The sequence below is a fragment of the Ochlerotatus camptorhynchus genome, unplaced genomic scaffold (genome assembly GCF_037179485.1).
Source record: "Ochlerotatus camptorhynchus isolate MF236.1 unplaced genomic scaffold, CSIRO-AGI_Acam_v1.1 ptg000080l, whole genome shotgun sequence".
Classification (NCBI taxonomy): Eukaryota; Metazoa; Arthropoda; class Insecta; order Diptera; family Culicidae; genus Ochlerotatus; species Ochlerotatus camptorhynchus.
This window is the reverse complement of record NW_027040570.1, coordinates 2,568,991-2,592,538: the sequence shown is the minus strand read 5'-3', so window position 1 is coordinate 2,592,538 and position 23,548 is coordinate 2,568,991. Positions and strand designations below refer to the sequence as shown.

The following is a 23,548-nucleotide window of genomic DNA, read 5'->3' as shown; positions in this document are numbered from 1 at the left end:
ATCTGAGGAAATAAACTTATAGTTTTAGATTTTCGATACCTTTTCCCAATAATATTAAATAATAAAAAATGAGATCAAAGTTATTTGAGGGGTAGAGTAAGTGCGCTAGTTTTAGCCATAGTTTCCTATTTTGGCCTTACCTTAGAAAAACGATTAATTCACAATCTTCGTTCGTTTAATGGGCGATATCTCAAACGTGTAAATATTTTCAAAACATGGCCAAAATAGGAGCATATCCAATATATGTGCGTTTCCCTTAAGCTTCCCGTTAAGCAATCGGATATTTTGTAAATCTCTTTTCACTAATACGCTTAATTTTTTTAGCTCCTTCCGCCTACCAGCCGGAAAAGTGCAAAATCGACGTCGCCCCAGCGTTCACGTTCGGCGTGAAGGTAAATTGTGAAAAGTTCACTGTTAGCCCAGGTAAACTTTTTTCTTTTGATTTGCCCGTAACCCAACTGCCACTTAGAGCATGTATGTACAAACTTTCGAAACCGTTCTCACCAATTTGTCTTGTTTTCCTTTTACATTTTCTTTGTTTTTTTGTATGAACCAACATCAAATATTATATTTTGCTCGCTACTCCCACCATCAAACACACACACCCACACACATGGTTGGACGAAAACAAAAATCTTAAAAATTCCCACCCACCGCAAAATCGAAACTGTGTGTAGCCATCATGAGCAATGGCATCAACGGCGGCACATCCACCTCAATCACCTCAGCCACCACCGCTACCAGTGCCACAACCTCTGCAACTGCAGTCATGGAAAATGGGGCTGGCACCGTTGCACTGCAGCAATCTAGCCAGAAAAGTAGTGTACAGAAACAACAGCAACAGCAACAGCAGCGCTCCCAGCAAACTCAGCAGGTGGTAAGCAATGGAGGTGGCATCACTACCACCACCTCCACGACCAGCGGAAGTGTCAAGATGACCCGTGAACGGAAAACCGTCAGCGAAGAGCACGTGACTTCATCGACGGGCACCACCAGCACCACTTCGGGGACCACTGCTGTGACCAACGAGAACCTGGTTCCGAACTGCATCGCTGGTGTCAAATCGCTGCAGAACGTGCAGCACCAGCGAATGGTTTGCACCGGACATTTCCGAGCTTGATTTGCGCGTTTTGTGTTTCCAGTGAACTCATGTTTTGTAAACTTTGTATTAGTTTTGTTAATTGTTTGTTAGCTTCCTAGATGTAGCTTCTGAAGTTGCTTATTATTTGACCTGGTAGACTTATTTCAATGTCAATTGACGCACTTTTGATGTAAGAGTTTGAGTAGCTTTTGAATTTTGTAGTTGTCGGTATTAGTAGAATGCATGTCCTAGTTCATCGCCGAGCTGTAAACTTATTTGAAGGTAAGTTTCAAACAATAGTGATAGCACGACCACTATCTAGTTCTCAATGAATTTACGAACAAACACATACGGAACAATGATTTATGGTTCCATAACTGTCGTTGGTATGCTGTGCCGGAAATAGGTACCATTTCATCATCGTTACCACTTCCTTTTTTTCCTCTCGCCAGCCCCGAATGAATATCACATCCCAGACGTGCTCGGTTCAAGCAAAGAAGGCCCGATCCGGTCGGCACCCGCCTACACAATCGCAGGTCGGGCGAAATCGCAACTTCCACAGTGTATCACTTTCCCTGGCCCCGGTCATTACGATGCCAAAATCGATCCGCTGGTAAAGAAGGCTCCGATGTTCTCGATGGCCACCCGATTCCGAATGCCAACGGACGAAGCGATGAAACCGGGCCCAGCGGCACACCATCCGGAGAAGGTAATTGAACGTTCGCGAAATGCAATTCTGCTGCAGTTTTCTGTCGTCCAATCAATACTAACCTGTTGCTTTCTCCTGAATGTTGCGCTTAATTCCTCCTCAAACGATCCCGACTCAAACAGGGCTACTACATCTACCGATCCGTCCCAGCAACTTCCTTTTCCATTCGCCACTCGCAGTACCTAGCGCACAAAACCCCCCGATTGGCAGATGATATTAAAACTACTTACTGGGATTGAATACATGGAAATTCCCATTTCGTGTCATGTTATAATTTATCTGTCTTTTCTCTTCCTTTTTTATACCGCCATCACATGTGGTCATCCACCATGAAATTATACACACATACACGCACGCCACACACTCGCTCATCCGTTAATCCCACCAGGTGAACCTAGGACACGTGCCGTCGTACAGTTTTGGGATTAAGCATTCGGAGTATCTTGGACAGTTTCCAGAGCCGTCACGCTACCGTAACCAACTAATCTTTTGAGTTTAAAATAAGTTTGTTTAATTTGCAGGATTTTTAAAAAATTTCATTCGGCTTTAATCGGCTTTTGCTTCATAAGGTGCTACGAAGGATTATGTGTTTTTTTTTATTTATTTAAACGAATCAAATATGAATTCATCCAGGGAAGAGTGCAAACAGTACGGTATAATTTTTTGCTCGAAGAAATGGTGTTATGAAGTTGGTAAGATTATTAGTTTTATTTTTATGATTTTTGTTTTGTTTTGATGAATAAACAATTAACTTTCAACTCTTACGAGTAGAACATTCCTTCATTCAGGAAAGAAATCCTAACAGTTTCAACGGATTGCTAATTGGAATCAGTGGTATAGTACATTCATTCATTTAGTTGAAGATGCTAATTTCAAATAACAGACTAAAGTGTTAATTTTTATTCGATAGATGAGGAGATGAAGGTATAGAATTGATAGTTCCGTTAGAGTACGACAGTGTGGAAATTATATATAGCGAGTAGAAAGCGAGGAATACCCCTCACAATACCTCTCCAACGGGGGAGTTCGGTAAAGAGAGATCACAGACAAACAGACATAACTCGTAGAAGAAAATTCTTCAAAAAATATAAAAAAAGCGTATTTTGCATGCGCACTAGCACCATCTATCATCCACATTCCCAAGCAATGTTTTGCAACCGGAGCATCCCTCGTGCATGCATTTTTTTTTCACTAGTTGCTTTTCCCTTGTTCTGTCAACTGTGTTGAATAAAAACAAAACAGATGGAAGTCAGTGATGTCGGTTCTATGAAATTTTCCGAAGATCTATAGAATTGATTGAATTCTGCACAAATACGGATCCGTAGGAAAAATTCTCAGAAACTAAGACTATTTTTTAGGGATTTGTTTTGTTTGCTTAGTGTGCTTTTTCTTTAGCTGGAAACAAGTTTTTAAACGAGGTAATGCATCACTTATTAGTGCCCTTTCTACCACCACTCATCACTTCAATGTGTACAGAGGAGAAAAAAAATATATCAATCAATGATATTCATGGTGAAGTATTGAACATCAATAGCTGGTAAAATTTGATAGAATAGTATAGTCATTAACATGATTTGTTAAGCGGCGCCGGTGGTGTAGTGGTAAGCGTGATTACCTCCCACCCCATCAGGCCTGGGTTCAATCCCAGTCGGCGCCGCCGGTATGTTCTGAGGCATAACATCTCTGATCACGCCTTCCTTCGGAAGGGAAGTAAAGCCGTTGGTCCTCGGTTCATGAGTTGATGGGTCGATAGGTAGGGTCCAGGTGTTTGAAGCTGCCTTCCTGGCACGTCGGTAGCATTGGTGCTCAGCACGGAGAACACGATCGACGGAAAACAAATCAAGGAAAAAAAAAACATGATTTGTTCTTGAATTCTGTGTACATCGTACAACGTAATATTAGGAACGGAATGACTAATGTGCAGCAGTTTTGATGTAATATTCAACAACTTTTTTTCTGTATTCGTCAGATGTGGTATGTGTCTCTAGTGGAATGCCTTGACCACTTATCATTTTTAAGAGCTGACATCTACTATCTAGACGTGAAAAAGAACTGGCATCACTGATAAGTTCGAAATGTGGTGGCTTGCTCAATGCTTTAGTGGCGCCACCATGACAAATGCAAGCACATTCCCAACTAAAAAATATTTGCGATGGATGTGATTGTGAGTGTTATGTCTGTTTGTCTGTGGAGAGATGATCAAACCGATTTGTACCTTCCTAAAAAGTTGTCCTTGCTCGCTTTCTACTCTCTATATACAATTTTCACACTGCCGTACTCTAACGGAACTATCAACTTTATACTTTCATCTCCTCATCTATCGAATAAAAATTACCACTTTAGTCTGTTAATTGAAATTAGCATCTTCAACTATGTAAATCGTTGACTTCACGCAGAAGTAATACAAAACATATAGTCAAAGTATTCGTTCGTTGTTTCTGCGAACCTGGGCGAAGCGACGCGCGAAGTTGGAAGAGACCTTTCAGAAGGCAGTAAAAATAGTTTAAAAATTACTCACAAAGTAGATGGCCCTAGCGATAAATCAATTCAAATTATATGATAGACCCTGCCGATAAGAATAGTTCCAAATTGGCACACTAGGAGGAGCTAGTAAGCTAGCATAATGTTATGTGTCATACACACTTAATCTAGCTCGGTAAAATCTCCAACAGCCAATTACTTCGGCATTCACTTTTGCTGATATCTCTGCAAAATATCTGTATCTCAGCAAATTTTTAGTTGTTAGCTGAGTCTCGGCAATTGTTGGGCTGATTCTCAGCTAAATAAATTACCGAATTACTCGGCTGTTGGAATCTTGGCGAAAACAATTTAAGTGTGTATCTAATGATCCTGACCATATGAAAAGTTCTCGTCTCGAGCAAAGTTATTCAGTTGAGTGCGCTTGGTCTGATGTTGAAAACTTCAGTTCAAAATTTACCCACTTGGGGCCTTATTACGGGTGTCACTAAACGGTGATGAGGAAGTGATACTCAGAATAAGAGCCGTGTTTACCGTGCAAATCAAATGGAAATCACTTCAGCGTGACGACAAGTGACAAGTTTTCACCGTGAAGTGACATCCGTAATAAGCCCCTAGGTATGGTTAGAGAGCAATAATATTGATTCATACATATATACATGCCACCGTCAACAAATTCGATACAGTGTTGATACAGTGTTGCCAACTATGATGGCGCTAATGAGCTTCACATACTATTTTGTGATCCTGAGCATGTAGAACTATCCCATCGTAAGCAAAGTAGATTAGTCGAATGGGACTCCAAACGCTTCCCAACATCATCCAACATCAAAACAATCCCGCAAATATTAGAACAAATCATACGGACAGAGCTGATAGTAGTGACTTCAGTGACTAAAATTTCGGAAATAGTGATCTAATAGTAACTTTTAAATTAAAAAAATTAGTAACCTATAGTGACATTTATATGGTGACTCAGAAATTCAAATACGGTTTTATATTGAAATGAACTCAATGTTTTTGTCATCGAACATAAAATTAATTTCATAAATTCCTGTAATTAGGGGACATGGCTCTAATGTTGGCCTTTGGATCTAAGATTGGGCCCATCGTTGAAAATCTGCTATTTATCAATTTTATCAAGATGAACGCGTCATTGGGTCGGTACTAATGGATTTTTTTGGTCACTATTGAACATGCAGTCGATTGCTGAATTTATGTATGGGCCTTTATTAGGGGCAGTTAGGCCGACATTACATCCCCAGAAAGACAAGAGCAGATGATAGCATCAAAAACATGGCCGCCAGTAAGGCCCCTGGTCTTAACAGCTAACTCACCCACGCAAACAAACACCATCATCAGGTAGGGGAATCTTTCCCCTACTAGCTGGTGTTGTTCGTTTCTGTGAGTGAGCTAGCAGTTGCCACAAATCGTCGATTGAAGTGATTGTTTGATTGAGCTAGCTTGTTTTCCGCGTTTTGAGGAACAATGTTTTCAAGATAATCTTATTCAAAGAGAATTACGTCTGTTTGTCTGTGGTCCTATTGTTGCAATACACGCTATTTTGAGGCTAATCAGTGACTGGATAGGTTGCACTCATTTTTGCATGCTGTATGGAGTTGTCAAAAAATGAGTAAACTGGTTCTGCTCCAATGAGTGGAATCTACTCAGATTCTAAAATTACTTTTTAGAAGTGAATCAGTGAAAATGAAGCAGCTACGTTTTAGCATAAAAGTAACTCTAAGACCAGAAGGTACGGAAGAAACGTGCTCAACTTTTTGGCTCAGCTCTGGTACGTTAATGGATGTACTTGGAACCGACTTGGGTATCAATAATACTTAGTTATCATTTCATAATGTTTTTTGTTTTATATATTCTTCCTGGACGAAATTTCACGCTATTTCAAAACTACCCAAATTTGAGTGGAATCCACCGAAATTGGTCAAAACTGAACCTACCCAAAAATGGGTAAACTATGTTGGGAGTGACAAGTTGACAAATGAACAAAGTCGATCGGATTCATGTCGATGTTGTCTATTTGTCAACGTGTAACTCAAAACATAGTTTACCCATTTTTGGGTAGGTTCAGTTTTGACTGATCTGGGAGATCGAAGTAGGTCGCGCTGAAGAAGTGACGTGTTTGAATTTTGCTCCCGTGTTTAAAAAATTGTGAAGTTTCTTGCGAACATGTGTTTTTGCGTATTGGAAGTTTGAATCTGAGAGTGAAACAGTTAGAGCTGATCGGAATAGGGATCGTGATACAACATCTGGAGGTTCATCGACAATGCTGCAATGGCGGTGCGTTTATTGCGATGCATTTCTACCCGAGGCCAGAGCAAGGGGAAACTGATTTTGTTATTATCAGGATCAAGGAGATGGAGCTCCATTTGCGAGAACAATTGATCTCAAGAATCACGAAGAGGCGAGCTGATTACAGATCATTCGGGTGAGATCCTTCCTTTTTATTTCATTTGTTTGCATTATAATTCTATTAGTATTCATAACAACTTTACCAAATTATGTCTCAGGGTTTAAATAGAGGAGCTCGGCTAGCTTGGCGACTGCAGCTTTGGTTTACTGAGTAGAAGATCGTGGGTTTACTCCCAAGCTCCTCCAAAATAAAACAATTCCTAAGGTCGCATCGCCTGCTTAAGCGAATCTTGACCCAACTCCGTAGCATATATGGGGGCGTCGGTGAGTCGCTGGCCTCTCGTTAAGTATATGGTACACCAACAATGTCCTTGCTTTCCCCGTAACGGAGAAGATGTGATGGCTGAATGGCTGAATCTAATTACAGCTCAATCTCGTAAACAAACTATACCAAATGATAGAGAAATCATTCTTCTACGTGATAGTGTTATTAGTTTTCGAGATTGCGCTTTTATTCACGATAAATCGGAGATTGACATGTTTGTTTACAAATTCAATTTCGCCCAAATCTCAAATCACTCCGGAATCTGTCATTTTCAGCATTTTGTTATGGTCGAGGATATGGTTGCCAGTAAGGATATATTTGAAGTTTTGACAGCTCGGTCGACATGAAGGAACATTACGAACTCGTTTTTGGCGTTCTTTCAACCGATCCGTGCGCTACTCCGAGTTGCTTGAATTGGTGTTCATTCAGCCAAATGCAAGCGACTCCGAGTAGGTTGAAGCAACTCGCGATATTTTGTCCGTTAATGTTTGGTTGTTCTAGAGCTTGCTGTCATCAAAGTTCATCCATCGTTATATCATTCGTCGTAACTATTGCACAACAGCAGCTGAACTTGTTGACAGCAGACGTTTAACAACATTGTACTCCACCACAGCAGCTGATAATCGGATACTAATATGCGGGTTTGCACATCAATAATCCGTACACATTTGTGGTAAACCAACCCCACACTGATGTGTAGCGACATAAGTAAATCTTCGTCGAGTTACACGATGACGGGTCACCGCGTTCATTTCCCAGACGATGAGCTTCGGGAAAATGTCTTACTTATTTTTCCCACCATTGTTCCGTTATCATACCAGCATAACCTTTTGCCATCAGTTGTAACGGAGGTTGAGGTGATTCACGTCTTAGAATTTTCTATGACTGTCGATTTCAAAATAGGTAGAACAAGCATGTTAATAATTTGATAGCTATCTAAAACATGAATGTCTAAATCAGCATCAGGTTATTCCCCTGAAAATTGGAAATGTTGCGTGATGTAAACGGAAGCACGTTTTTCCACAGGCTGTTGAGACCCACTGAATTTACCCAACATGGAATCTTCTTTCGCATTTCGTTTGTCATCACCACTGAGATGGAACTTTCCTGCTGCAATAAATTTGAATGTATTAAAAGGGTGAATTCCCTAGAATCAGCCATCTTTGCAATGAGGTAACAGTTTGTATTTATTATATTTCTAATAACTCAACCACACATCGTTGCTAATGATTTGCTGCAAATACCGGATAGTAGGTAGATTAAATCCGTAATGTAATCCTCGCCCCGCCATAACTCGTCCGATCACTTAGTGATATCAATCTGCAGTCGGAAGCAACTTTTGCCCTGTTTGGGGAACGGGGGGGAGAGAAATCGAACGTGAGTTGCACAATCAATTAACATTGAGATTGTTGGATATCTGCATTAGTTAGACATTTATGGTAAATAAGGGAAGCTTACCGTGTCGTGTTGAATTTCAGACTCTACGTCGATCGTTCCACGCGCCAGAGGCAGAAACTGCTTGTACTGTTCGATGTTCACTACCTGGGAAGGATCGGTGCATAAAGTTCCCTGGAATAATGCAATGAATTAAAACCCCATTGCATTTGGTATTTAAAATATGTCATATTTACAGCTTCGACGGGGCACTTGTCGGGAAGATTGAGTGTTCGCAATATCGGCCCAATTACCGGATCACGATTCCCGGTGGCGATTTGATCACACAGATCCATTCGTCCTTGCAGCACCTGGACGCCGTCCTTCTTGACCTTGTAGCGGGCGATGCCGGATTTGAAGGTTTTGTACGTCACGCACCCGCGGGACTTGATTTCGCAGTTTTTCGTCAGCACGGCGGTGTAGTTTTCCTGCGCTACGATCACGGCATCGGTGCCGGCGCAGTTTTGAACCTTTCGGACCTTGATTCGGTAGCCGCCGTTCTAGAATTGGAGAAAATGGATGGGGATTTGGATCGTTAGGGGGGTCATATAGCATGTCGCGAGATAAAACTCTTGAAACAATGATCGGAAAATATGCCGGCCAAATAAAATTTATATGTAAATCATCAAATAAATGGAAAAATGCTTATCTCCTTCATAAACAAAGATAAGGACGCAATACAAAAATGTATGAGAAATTGGTCATTTTGGAAGTAAGATTTAGCACAGCGTTTCTTAATCTATGGGTCGCGACTCTCCGTGGGAATTTTGTCTTTTTCAAGCCAATTTAATGTAACTCTGTTTTTAAGTTTCAGGTATGTAGAGTTCACTATCCCATTCCCGGCCTATTAAGCACCACCAGCACTTAGTCTTTCTTAATTTAGCGTAGTTTAGCACCAAACGGAATGTTATTATTACAGATGGCTTCAACATTTAGTAATCTTTCGATATGTACCGTTAGTTCTGATAAGGAGTCGCGGAATATTCGTGAATTGTTGAAAATGCAAAACTGCTTCTGGCGGCTCAACTTGGCCTACGGGTTTCTTGGGCCTATTAGCCGTTCAAACGCCATTGGGATTCTCTTTGGCCTATCGAACGGAAGGAAAAGTGAATTCGCGTGCGCCTTTTTTTTCGGGATATTATTTTGCATTCTTCAACACTTGGTCTTGCAGCTATTGAATAGAAGCATCGTACCGAACGTTTGTTTGGCGCGTTCACGCCGCATTCAAAGTTATATTTGATGTTCTGTGCTCGTTAGGCCGGGAATGGGCTATTAGGCCGAAGTAGCATACAGTACACCGTTTGAAAAACGTATTATTAAATGCATGTTTATGCCAAGTATAGCTCAAAATTAAACGGAGAGAGATTTTACGCGATAGTTAAAATTCAGATTTTTTCTGTGTTCATCTGTATATTGCATATTGAGGCATAAGTTAATTTAAATAGTAATTACAGTTAATTTTGGAGAAGTTTTACAAATCGGTAGAATTTTACAAAATAGATCCACAAAAACCATTGGTTGATCTTCAATGATTACCTAAACGATACATACATTTAGGCGTATTCCGAGCTATCCATGTCGACTACATTCAATTGTTACATAAATTCTACCCATTGGATTTCCACGAAACGTTTCAAAAACCAAGTTCAATGATTATTGAAACTAGCTAAATGGGTATTTTGGTGCCACATTAAATATTGACATGCTTAATCACGATTAGAAAATGATCAATGTACGGGAGAATGGTCAAATGCCAATCATAATTAAGCATGTCGAAATTTATTAAGGGGGGGGGGGGAAATACAAGTAACACGTCAAAAACTCGACGATTTTCGGAATATTTTTGTGAGCAAATGAAACAACGCAAACGTTTGGGGTTTTTTGCATTAAATTGCTTACATCTTCCTCTACATTTGAGAGGCTCCTTGTGGGGATTGGTAATTGGCGGGCGTTCTAGAAACCTGAAAAATGGACAAAACTTACTTTTATCAATTGTTATTCAGAAAAGATTTTTGTTCTATGTAAACCTCTAAAACCAAAAAAAAAAAACGATTTAAAAATTTAGAAAAAAAATATCTGAAAAAAAAGTTGATTTTTCACTGTTTTTTTTTTTACTTTAGGCAGACCTGAAAATTATTTATTGTTAATTGTAAATTCATGATATCAGTGGTTCACATAGAGTAAAATTATATTTCCTTTAAGATGCGCCAAGTCAAGTCATTTGGATGAGAACTTTTTGAGTTATCTTTCCCGCCAATTTGGAAAATACCGTTTCGAGAAAAACGCGTTTAAAGTTTTCCGGTAGGCGGAATCGGCGCTCGGAGCGCTGTTACATAAATATCGATATCTCGGTAACTACTCGTCTGATCGCTTAGATATTTTGCATAGAAAAACTTCAAAGTATAAGCAATTTTTAAAAGTGAAATATAAAAAAATGACCCTTAAGGGGCACCAAAATAATCAATAAGTTAGTTAAAAAAATCATTGAACATGATTTTTGCAAAGATATATGAAAGATCCAACCAGTAGAGCTCATAGAACATTCGAATTTAACCGACATGGGTACCAGCGTTGCCAGATATACCGATTTATCGGTATTTATACCGATTTCCGAACTAGATACCGATATACAGATAAGGTTCCGCAGAATACCGATTTTTGAGGTGTTATACCGATTTATACCTATTTTTTAAATAATCAAAATCAATATTTTTGTGTAAGACTTGAATCGTTTTGAATATCTAAAATTTTTTGAGTTTTTAAAATTCTAAAAAAAATCATCAATCAAAATCAAAGTCTTATGGATACTCTTTCGATTAATGTTTCAATTTCCCACCGTTTTTGGCTACCCATGAATCGATAAACAGTCGATGGCTCTTTTTGGTAATTCCGGAGGAATCGGGAAATACTTTTTAAACATTATTTAACTTCCTGGATTGTCTTCCAACTTTCCCCTAGAATTTTCTATTTACGATTCCCCTCGGAAACTTATTTCGACTTCTCTTGAAAGCTTCTTCAGCCTTCGCTCGAATGATTCTTCCCGGAACTTCAGGGATGCTTCTAGATCCGCAATCAGATCCACACTAGCTGCAGGGACTTTTAAAAAAGTTCTGAACCTTCGAAAAGTCCAGACTTTTGAGTAAGTTTCGATAAATTACAGAAAGTAACTTCTGTTAAAATTCTAAAACCCGGTCCAGCGGACTCCAGTGAACTTAACGAGACATCATAAATATTTTGGATACTTCAGAAGGCCAAAGAACTTCTGGAAAATTTAATGGTTTTCAGGACAGTTCCATTAGTTTCAGGAGAATTGCGAGAACATTAGGAAGCTCCGAGAACATCAGGACAATCAGATCAGATCAATAAAATTTCAAGGAAATCGCTGAAATTTTAAAGGAGTTCCAAGAAACTCAGGCAATTGTCGAAAACTTTAGCAATGTTCCGAAGGGCTCATACAAATTTAAGAAACGTAAGGGAAGTTACACGAAAATTAGCACATTGTGAGAACATTTTATGAGAAGTTCCGTGCTTATTGATGGCAGTGTCGATAACTTTTAAAAATAAGAAAAATCGGGAAGACCAGAGAACTTCAATGCTGATGTTACAATAAATTCAAGAAAATTGTGAGAGTGCTTGAAAAATTTCGTAATCTTCAAGAAAGTCTAGAAACCTTCAAAGTTGATTAGAGATATTCGGGTAGTCTCATTATAATCAAGGAAGTTCTAAGTATTTCAAAGATGATCAGAATACTTCAAAACAGCCCGAGGAAATATGGAATATTCCTAAGTATATTTCAGGAATGATCCAAAAATTTCAGGGGCATTGCGGGGTTTTCTGGATCATTGGAACATCCCCCAGGAGCTCTTTCTTTCGGAATTATGTCCTTGTTTCTTTCGACTGTTCCGTAAGTGCTCTGGCTTCCGACTTTCTCCAGATTTTTTTTTTTAATCTACCTTAGGAAGTTTTAACCAGAAATTTCTTTCGTCTAGTTCTGGAATTTTGTCCAGTTGGTTTTTTTTTACTTCTTTCGAAAGGTTTTTCCGAGCTTCTTCTGGCTTTCCCTGGAAATGGCTACTTCTGGAATTTAATTCCGGCTTCCGAAACTTTTCTGCCTTCCTTTGAATGTGAAATTTTCGCCAGAAGTTTATTTATGTCTTGAAAGTTTCGCGCATGTTTTTCAGACTTCTCTCAGAACTTTCCTCAAATTTCCTCCAGGAGAGCTTCTTTCTCTGGCTCTTGTTTTCAGCTTCCTCCAGAAGCTAATTCAATCATTCCCCGGAGTTTTCTTCCGGAATTTTCCTATCATAGTCCAAAAGTTAAAATTTGCGCTTTCAAAAACGCCAAAAATAAAAAATTAATTAAAATAGTAAATACCGATAAATACCGATTTTTTTAAACCTTTGATACCGATAAGCTTTAAAACATTCTGGCATCAATGTATGTATCTTCTGGGTGGTCATCGATGATCAACCAATGCACAGTGGTCCAGTATGCAGATTTAGGTGGAATGATATGTTTTGAGTCTGAAATTGAAACTTTAGACTAAAAGTCTCTTCCACAAAGTTGTTCCTTATAGTTAGGCCCTCATTTTTATGACAATGAATTCTAGGGTGGTTCCTATGATCATTAAAATCAACAATCTAACTTTTTTGTTTGAATAAATTTAGGTATATATTCTCAGGCAAAGTTATAGCTGAGCTAATTTCAAGCAACTTTGTTGAAAACAACTTTTTTGTATCTCTTAAATTGTCCGATTAAGAGCTATTTTCTTGAATTGAGTTAGGGTGGCGCTAAAAAGACAGTTATTTTGCTCTAGTTTTCTTATTTCAAATATCTCAGCAAAGGTGTCTTCAAATGACTTTTAGATCATAGGCTTCAAATGACTTTTAGATAGGCGCAAATTTTTGCTGCAGAAAGCTTGTCAAATGCCGTATGAATAAAAAGAGTTTACTTTACTTTCCCGTGCTTTTCTTACGGGGAAAGTAAAGTAAACGCTTTTATTCATACGACCTAATATCTTTCGCCGATCAAGAGTTATTGACGTTTTTATACTAAAAATGTGCAAACAAAAAAAATTTTTTTTGACGGCATTTGAATGGACGTATGTTATTCTCAATAATATTAAAAAAATTGGAGGTATATTATTTTATAAACTCGTATAAAATCAATTTGAATTTATTCATATATAGCCACCCTAACTCAATTCAAGAAAATAGCTCTAAATCGGTCAACTTAAGAGATACAAAAAAGTTGTTTTGAACAAAGTTGCTTGAAATTAACTCAGCTATAACTTTGCCCAAGAATGTATAGCTTAATTTATTCAAACAAAAAAGTTTGATTGTTGATTTTAATGATAATAGGAACCACCCTAGAATTCATTGTCATAAAAATGAGGGCCTAAATATAAGGAACAACTTTTTTTTTTTTTTTTTATCCTTTGGTTTGTTTTTTCCGTCGATCTTGTTTTCCGTGCTGAGCACCAATGCTACCGACGTGCCAGGAAGGCAGCTCCCACACCTGGACCCTACCTATCGACCCATCAACTCATGAACCGGGGACCAACGGCTTTACTTCCCATCCGAAGGAAGGCGTGATCAGAGATGTTATGCCTCAGAACATCCCGGCGGCGCCGACTGGGATTGAACCCAGGCCTGCTGGGGTGAAAGGAACAACTTTGTAGAAGAAACTTTTAGTCTAAAGCTTCAATTTCAGGCTCAAAACATATCATTCCACCTAAATCTGCATTCTGGACCACTGTGCAATGATTTATGGGAATTTTGAGAATTTTTACCGATTAAATCTCCGTAAAACTTTTCAAAAATCAAATTTAATAATCATTTGAACTATTTACTTGATTGTTTTGATACCACAATAATTTTTGACATGCTAAGTCATGATTCAAAAATTAACAATTTCCCGTGCATTTTCGTATGGCGTCCCTGGCTCTATTTGTGAAGGAGAAAATCACATTTTCATGTATGCACATGATACAATTGATTCATTCTTAGGCTTTTATTGCAGCATGATAAGGTGACTTCTAAACATACATGATTTAGAATTCCTCGGGTTCATATAATTGGGAGGAGCTATGCTTTTTAAGTGCCCTTATATTCATTTCCACTAGTGTATTATTCAAGGCGGGCACTTTATCATACGAAATTGAAAAAAAAAATTGATAGTTATAAATGCAAGTACTATAATCAACTATATATCACGATGTTCTATATCTCGATATGTGACCACTTTTTCTATATGTCGAAGGATATTCCGGTCCCTTCAATCTCTCCATATATCGATGGTCCCATCAATATCGAGATATGGAGAATTGACTGCAGTCACAAAATGACGGGAAAAGTCCCCCTTTATCGAATGGAGAAGGTCTCGGGGATGCTGATTTTGTTGTTGTTTTAATGTTATTCTAATACATACACCATCAGAGTTCTACAGAATATATTGTTGGGCGAACTCGTAATTTTAAACGATTACTGAAGCAGTGCTGCAAAATATCAATATCAATACCTACAAAATGCTGAATTTCACTAGTCACCTGATGTCAGTATCAGTTCAAACTTTTAGAATATCAATATCATTCGCCTCAATGTCAGCACGCAAATGACATTGACATCGTGAAGCGACCACTGATATTCAAAGATCTGCCACAAATGTTCTTATATACGCCAGCTAATCGAGTTCGTCAGTAATATTAAAACAATTTAACGGTTACACAAAAAAAGTTGATTTATTGAGAAAAAAAGTAAGATTTAAACTTTTCCTTAGTGATATTCATATGGCTAGTAATATCAAAGCCGATCCACCTGATATCATGCTTCCTACAAATATCAGTGTCGGAAGTGAAATTCAGTGATAGACCAATATCTTACGTCAATTGACATTGTTGACAGCACGCAGCACTGTACTGAAGAAGGGAATTTGCAAGAGAGTTTCATGGAAATTCCGAGAAGAATTCCAAGTGAATCGATTTCTCAAAATGACTTAAAGAATACGGAGAAGAGTTTTAAGGACAACTTCAAGAGAATGAATAAAATTTTGAGGAATTCTACGGTTTTTTATAAATTTCAGATTTTAGATTTTCACGTTTCCAGATTTGAAAACAAAGATCATGGTTGGATTGGGACTTGAAGGAATTTCCTGGATTCAGGATCTGGATTAATAAATTTTACAGATAAATTTGAAATTACGAGGGAAATTCTTCTTCAAATTCTAGTGATAAATTCAAAATAATTCTGTGAAGGATTTTTAGAGAACATGGGAGGAAATTATGAGATGAATTCCTACGCAAATTCCAATCACATTTTGAAATCTTTAATGTGATTCAGAGAAATATTTTATGGAAAATTGGAGGTGAATTCCAAGGGAATTCTGAAATGATTTTCAAGGGAATACTAAGATGAATTCCATGAGAATCAAATTCTCAGGACAGTTCAAGAAAATCTGGGGAGAGTATAGAGAGCGAGAAGGATTAGCAGTTTCCATTTAATTCCTTTACCTTATTTGCTTATCCTTGACAGATACGCGTATTTCGTCTACAATGTGCAGACTTCTTCAGTGACTCGACTTAGTACAAGACACTGAGGAAGTCTGCACATTCTAGACGGAATACGCGTATCTGTCAAGGATAAGCAAATAAGGTAAAGGAATTTAATGGAAATTGCTAATCCTTATCTCTCTTTCTTTATAAAGATATTCCACTAAGACGCCAAACATTCATCAGGATTCTGGGGAGAGTTCCAACTAAATGCCGAAGCGAACTTTAAGAAATTCCTGGAAGTAGTCCAAAGGAGTGTATTTTCAAAGAGTAATTTCAAGAAAGGTATTTGAGCGAACTTGTGAGAATTATTGAGTGCATATTTAATTTGAAGAACTTTCACTTATGTACTACCCAAGTAACCATAAGCACGTTATTTCGCCCTTTTTGACTATATACGGGCCTCATCAGAACTTACAAACACTGATATAGCTGTTGTTAAGCTGTATACTGTAGTGGAAATTAATATAGAGACACTTTAAAAACCATGGCTCCTCCCAAATCTAAGAATCAGAGAAATTCTATATCATGTGTGTTTGAAAGCCACATCATCAAGATACAAGATGAGCCTAAGAAAGAATCAATTGCTTCATGTACGTAGAAGAAACAAATAGAAATGTGATTTTCTCATTCGGAAATAAATATAAGGACACCATATAAAAATGTATGGGAAATTGGTCATTTCCGAAACATTATTTAGCATGTCAACAATTATTGTGGCACCAAAATAATCAAAGAGTTAGTTCAAATAATCAATAAACTTAATTTCAGAAAAGTTATAAAGCAGATCCAATCGCTAGAAGTTCTCGAACATCACAAAAATCATTGGTTGATCAACGATGATCATATCCTAAATGTATATATCTGCTATGTGATCATCGCTGAACTAACTCTTTGATTATTTTGATGCCACAATAATTTTTGACATGCTAAATAATGTTTCGAAAATGACCAATGTCCCATGCATTTTTGTATGGCGTCCTTATATTTATTTCCGAAGAAGAAAATCACTTTTCCATTTATTTCTCCTACGTACATGATGCAATTGGTTCTTTCTTCGGCTCATATTGTATCTTGATAATGTGGCTTCCAAACACATATGATAAAGAATTCCTCTGATTCTTAGATTTGGGAGGAGCCATGGTTTTAAAGTGTTCTCATATTAATTTCCACTAGTGTTTATCCAAAAGGCAACGAAATAACGTGCCTATGGCTACTTGGGTAAATATTCAAAAAATCTTTGTCTTTCTAAACTGCTGCAATTTTTTCATGAGCATTTGAAACTTTCAGAAGCAGAACATCTCTGCACACATAAAATCAATATTTTCCGGGTGTTCATACATATTCGAATAAAAGTTGTTGACTATTAATAACCAGGACCAGGCTTGTAAGCGGTCACGGTAGTCGACACATTTTCTGTGATAATTGACTGCCTTTGCCTCCGACACTTGCAAAACAAGCTATCATAGTACAGTACCAAACTAAAATGTCGTATGACAGGCTCTGTCATACGACACTGTCGCCGAAGACCGTCACGAATGTATGTATTTTAGTTTTTCTCAAAATAAGAGCTGCTGATGGTGTGTTTGTGTGAATTCTGAAAATAGCAAGCAATGATGTCCTAGTAATACTATTTCTGATCAGAAATGGTTTGATTTACACCAAATTGAGGAATTACAACGAAATCACACATGTCATATGATAGCTATTTTGATAATTTTCTTTTAGCTCGAATGTTATTCTACCGCTCGTGTTGTGTGAGAGAGACGACGGTAGAGCATGAGTGTTCGAATACAAACAGACTGTCGCGCACGACAACGAAGCGAGTGTAGTAAAAAACGTCAACTGTTTCAACCCCTGACCAGGACATTTTTTAGGTTTGAGCTAGGAAAAGCGGGGAAAAGTCAGAAATTCCAAAATGAAAATCTAGTGGCCACCCTGCTGTTTAATTGTCAGTTCATAAATAACAACAATCCTTTGCCCCTACCGGTCAGCTACCGTGCGTCTCCATTAGTACCACACTTTCCAAGTGCTATCCGTACCGCTCTACTTACACAAGCCATTGCCACTCCGACGATTGCCATTAGCAGGAAAACTGACACTTTATGCCGAAAAACAGCATTTTCCAGCACTCTACTTGTTTGTGCCATTATTCCACTTAGTTTCACTACCGTATATTCGCAATCTGCAATCACAATTGGCATACACGACTTCCGTGATAGTTTCCGAAATAAACACTGTAGTCCACCAATCAACGTTGAACTTGAACAAACAAAAAAATCTCGACGTTGTGCTTGACCGAGGCAGCAGCAGCTAAACCGAACCGTACCGATGCGCGGGAAAGATTCTCACTGGATTCTAAACATCCATCGCTTTAAAACCACCTGAAAAAGGTCCCCCATTAGTGGCTAGTTTTTTTTATAGACACAGGTATATAAATATGTGACCGGATCGTTTTCACCCGGGTGGTGCCCGTTTTCACGCTCTGTGACGCAGCTACTAATTGTACCTCCCCACCCGGACTACTAACTGGGCTATAATATGACCGCGTGCGAGGCTGTGGCTTTCCACTCTCGGCTCGTTTATCCATTCTCGATCTCGCCGACTGGATGACTACTACTAGGGTAACGGACGTATTTTGGTCCGCTTTCAGGAAGTCATTATAGATTTTTCGAAAACAAAAGTATGATTTTGTTTCATGTATATTGTCAATTAATCAGGTTGGTGGGCGGTGGCCAAATTTGGATTTTTCAGACATAATCCTAAATAAGGCCTATATTATTGAATACTCTAGTAACCTCAAGTCACAATATTTCATTGTGATTAATCTACTCTCAATGGGTAAATTATCAAATATGGGGTTAATTTGGATGAAAGGGAACTTGGAGTGTAGAGCGTACTGCCCACTGGATGATTATGAAGCCTGGCCAAGTGAGTGGGTTGAACGTCATTTGTCGAACAAAAACATATATGACCAATATGCGCATATTGTAATAATTGCAAAATTCTAATTACTTGAATTAAATTTCTGTGTGCAAGTATGTTTTGGAAATGTACATATACATTATATATTGATACATTCCAACCATTGCCATTTGGTATTTAAGGTAAGACAGATATCGGCTGCGGAGGGTCCGGTTTGGGGAAGCGGAACCCATGTTATGGTTTCCATCTATAGAATAGTTCAGATAGGCTAGAAATGACAGGTTCAAAGTGAGAGAATGTGCCAGAATGTCCTGTTCACTGTTCACTTTTTAGATTTAAATCAGGTTCATATCGTTATTAATTAATTCCGCAACCTAGTGCAAATCACCGACTGATATAAATTGACATCCATGAGTAGGGAGGCAGCTTCAAAATCTGCGAAGGATATCGCTCCCATTCAACACACATGGGCCAGGGACCAACGGCTTTACTTCTTTTCCGAAGTAAGACGTGACCAGAGAAAAATCCCACCGACCTCGGATGTATTTTTCATGAATATATTCAGCCCACTTTTGCTTTAGTGTAAAGGGCCATTGTGAAAAAAAAACATCCAAGACAATGCAGTTAGATTTGAGTTCTTTAATTTTGAAAAATATATCGGTTTTTATATATCATCTGAAAGAACTTCGTTTTCTGAGCACAGCGATATTTTTTTCGAAGCCACACACTTTCATCTCGATTTTTAAATCAAGATTTAAAGCAAAATAATAACTTCACTGTTTGACACTAAACTGACAAACTGACAGCTCGCTCCCATACAAAGTGACACCGAGGGGCGCTAATAAGGTGATTTTTGCAAATGTAATAGTACATATCTTGATAGAGCTGGAATTAGGGCGAAACAGCTTTTGTAAACAATGACTTCTCTCGATGATTTCTCAAAACTCAAGGCACGCCCACGCCGACCAACATAACCAACGGGAAGGGGAAGTCTTCCCCTACCCGATGGTGATGTTGATTTGAGTGGGCGAGCCTTGGCTTTCTAGAAATCATCGAGAGAAGTCATTGTTTACAAAAGCTGTTACGCCCTGATTCCAGCTCTATCTAGATATTTAAAATAGTTCCAGTGTACCAAAATTGATGATTACGAATATGCATTTACCTCAATACCCTTAAAGAACCCAATTGATTTCCCGAAATATACCAGGGGTTCCAGTTAGCCCTCATGTAAGATTTGTTCGCGACAAAATCTGGACACCCCTAAACAAATACATCTCCTGAAATATCCTGCACTCAAAAAATTCCACACGTTTGATCGAAGTGTTTAAACACTTGATTTTTTAAAAGCACAATCACATTTACTCTAAGTGTATTTCACCTTGGTTCAATGTGTTATACACGTTAATTTATAGTGTTTCAAAATTTGAAATGTTAAAAATCTTTCACTATCTATTCAAGTGTATTGCACATTGAATCACAACACTGTTCAAAACAGATTAAAGTGTTTTGCATTTCAATGCGATGTGAATTGCTTGCTCAGAAAGGTAAACATCGAAAACAAGACTTGTGACTTTATCCTATCAACCCGCCTCATATACACTGAGGCAAATAGACTTAAGAATTTCATAAGACTCGACTTATGAACGACAAATATGAATTTCATAAGCGTGACTTATGAAAGATTTTCGTCTAACATAACGTAGCTATTATACGCCTTTAGCCATTCCATTTTCATAAGCCTTGAAAGACGAGTGGTGAACACACGAGCTCCGTATCTCAACGTCCATGGTTCGGTTCCAGTTTGCTCCGATTTATTATTTTTGTCGACATTATTTTTCATATGGCAAATCAATGAAATTCATACTGATTTCTTGTGGATAAAATTCATAAGTGTTTCTTATGGAATTCTTAACTTCTTTTGCCTGCGTGTATGAGAACAACCGTGGCACAGTGAGATCGAACAAAGACTCCGGCAGCAGCACACCACAACAGTCCATGATCGAATCCCAAATCAGACCCATTAAAAAGATATGTGAAAGCTCTTGCCTATGGCAGTTTTGTTTATATATTTGTCGATTCATTTTTAGAGTCGGTCCAGTAGAAGTTGTAGAATATTGAACTATGATGTGGAAAGGTATTGATATCACCAAATGAGTCACAATTCACATCCATGGTGTTCAGGCATGATTCATAGCAGAAGATTCACACATGAAATGGATGTGTTTCACAATAAGCGCAAAATTAAGTGTGAGACACATGATGATGACGTGTGGAATTTTTTGAGTATAGAGGGGGGGGGGGGGTAGATGACTATCAAATACGAACAATCGTCGCCTACCTGGCAAAACTGTTTCCAAACAAAGCCATAAGCAACGACGGTTTGTTAATGTTTGGAACCAAATTCACATATGGAAAATTGACGGCGCCGGTGGTGTATTGGTAAGCGTGATTACCTCTCACCCCAGCAGGCCTGGGTTCAATCCCAGTTGGCGCCGCCGGGATGTTCTGAGGCATAACATCTCTGATCACGCCTTCCTTCGGATGGGAAGTAAAGCCGTTGGTCCCCGGTTCATGAGTTGATGGGTCGATAGGTAGGGTCCAGGTGTGGGAGCTGCCTTCCTGGCACGTCGGTAGCATTAGTGCTCAGCACGGAAAACAAGATCGACGGAAAAAACAAACCAAAGGAAAACAAAAAATATATGGAAAATCAATGAGCGTAAACAGGTGAGGCCCAGTAAACTTGTCGTCTCTTTTGTTCTCCCGCTGATTAAAGGGATGAGGAAGTTTGACGACACACTCCTTTAACCGAATAAACGGCGGGAAAACGAAAGAGATGACAAATTCACTGAGTCTTACATATTTACATCTCATTGATGGATGTTCAGCAGGCTGATTTGACAACACATCCCGCCCCTGGAAAATCTCAGCAACGAGTGAAATCGACAGTGAGCATTCATAAGGGCGTATACGCGATGATCGATTCTCTTCATCGATTTTCTCTTTTGTTAATAACTCGCTAGATTTAACGTTTGTCGGTGCGTTTGCTGTTGCTTTTAATAGCCAATGCAACCTGTTACAACTCTACATTGAATAAATTCTACAAAATTGTTTCGCTTAGCTGTAGCAATGCAAAGAGAAAATCGATGAAGAGAATCGATCATCTCGTATAGGCCCTTATGCATGCTCACTGTCGAAATATTTCGCAGAGTACTGGACGTATGTCTGTTCTTTCTGAAAATGCAATCTTTGTTTACATTACACGGTAACCGAAAAATACCCAATAATGACTTCAAAGTAAGCATTTTCGATGGAAACTGGGACTACCAATTATACGAGTTAAATTTTACCCATTTATGAGTTATTACAACTACAAAAGTAACTAGTACACGGAAACCAGCGTAAACACATTAATGTATAAAATTTCACACATTTCGTGAAAAAAGGGGCCTACTCATAAAATGTGTAAACTGCGTTTATTATTTTTATGCATGTCGACCTAGTTGTAAAAACGTTGAGCGAAAATTAATTATTACTGGCAACCATTACATCCACATTTGTTTACAAACATAATTCTTTGTTTTTTGCTGTCGCCAAACATTTACCAATTTAATAATGCACAGTGTAAGCATGGAATCCCAGTAAAAAAGCACACGTCAACGTAAACAACTTAGGGTAAATTATGGCTTCGGCAGCCATCGACTGTTTTCGGCAACCACAATTTAAACGTTAATTTCGCTGTATTTTCTCACTAAAACACTTCGCTGAATGTATTTAAACGATTCCTTAGTCTTTCAGGTTTAATCCTAATAGGGTAGAGAACTACTTCGGCCTAATCGCCCATTTTGGGCCTATCGAGCAAAAAACTTCAAATAAATCCATGATTTCAGAGTTAAGAAGTCAATTATGCGTTTGGTACGGTACTTTAGTTAATAAGCTACCGAACAAAGTCAATGAGAACGCGTGGTGTGAAGGTTTGCACCCATTATTCTCAAAAACAAAACAAGCGCTCCGACCGAATCAATTTTTATCTTCATCCGATAAGCCGAAGTGAATTCATTGGCGTTTCAATGCGTTAGGCCGAGTTTAGAATCCGTAGGCCGAGTTTGCCCCAAGAAGCAGTGTTAGACTTTTGACAATATCTCAACGATTGGTTTCTCTTTATCAAATCTTTCGAAACGTACAGAAAGGTAAATAAATTTGGAAGCCATCAGTAATAATAACATTCCGTTTGGTGCTAAACTACGCTAAATTAAGAAATATTTAGTGCGGGTTGTGCTTAATAGGCCGGAAATAGGGTAGTTAACCCTACATTTTCACGACTGATAAAACATGTTATGTCAGGTGTTTCTTCAAATGAAACATAAGCACATTAAAATACGGCTGATTTCGAGTTGGCGATAATAGAACAACTGGTTAACACACATTTTAAACGGAAAGGTTGCCGAAGTAAAAGAGACTGCCGACAATAGTCACACTCACCTGAGAAGTTTGGAGCGCCTTAAAAACGTTTTCAAACCGTTTTGGACAGTTCTGTCGATTGAAATGGATAGAGTAGCTAACAGCAGATAAATGTAAACAAACTAACACGTCATATGTGTGCGTGACACTGAGGAAATGCTAATAGAAGTGCGGAAGCTGCTTAGATTGCCGAGAATACGTAAATTCCTCTACATAAATTCA

The 23,548-nt window shown here is 38.4% G+C and overlaps 2 protein-coding genes across 3 annotated transcripts in view; one reads left to right on the top strand and one right to left on the bottom strand.

Annotated features, from left to right (window-relative positions):
* LOC135697960 (uncharacterized) overlaps positions 1-2,557 on the top strand; it is a 29,389-nt gene extending 26,832 nt beyond the window's left edge. The window contains exons 9-11 of one of the 2 annotated variants that reach the window (XM_065217838.1): positions 325-423; positions 1,534-1,790; positions 2,179-2,557. In XM_065217838.1, coding sequence (XP_065073910.1) covers positions 325-423; positions 1,534-1,790; positions 2,179-2,283 — 461 coding nt within the window. In that variant the 3' untranslated portion in view covers positions 2,284-2,557. Of the gene's footprint in view, positions 1-324; positions 424-677; positions 1,326-1,533; positions 1,791-2,178 lie in introns of those variants that run through there. The other variant, XM_065217837.1, reaches the window with a different exon arrangement.
* A 4,234-nt stretch (positions 2,558-6,791) lies between these two features.
* LOC135697969 (uncharacterized) lies at positions 6,792-18,341 on the bottom strand. Its single transcript, XM_065217851.1, has 4 exons — positions 17,998-18,341; positions 8,595-8,897; positions 8,422-8,532; positions 6,792-8,307 (listed from the first exon to the last, which is right to left on the bottom strand). The coding sequence occupies exons 1-4, from the start codon at positions 18,145-18,147 to the stop codon at positions 8,266-8,268; spliced, it is 606 nt and encodes a 201-aa protein (XP_065073923.1). The 5' UTR covers positions 18,148-18,341; the 3' UTR covers positions 6,792-8,265.
* Positions 18,342-23,548: the final 5,207 nt, after the last annotated feature.

Excerpts from the sequence above, each read along its gene's own strand:
- LOC135697969 (XM_065217851.1), bottom strand. The coding sequence starts at position 18,147 with ATGCCAATTGTGATTGCAGATTGCGAATATACGGTAGTGAAACTAAGT. Across the intron at positions 8,898-17,997 it reads TCGGAGTGGCAATGGCTTGT|AACGGCGGCTACCGAATCAA; the intron begins GTAAGTAGAGCG and ends CTCCAATTCTAG. Across the intron at positions 8,308-8,421 it reads CTGAAATTCAACACGACACG|GGCAAAAGTTGCTTCCGACT; the intron begins GTAAGCTTCCCT and ends TTCCCCAAACAG.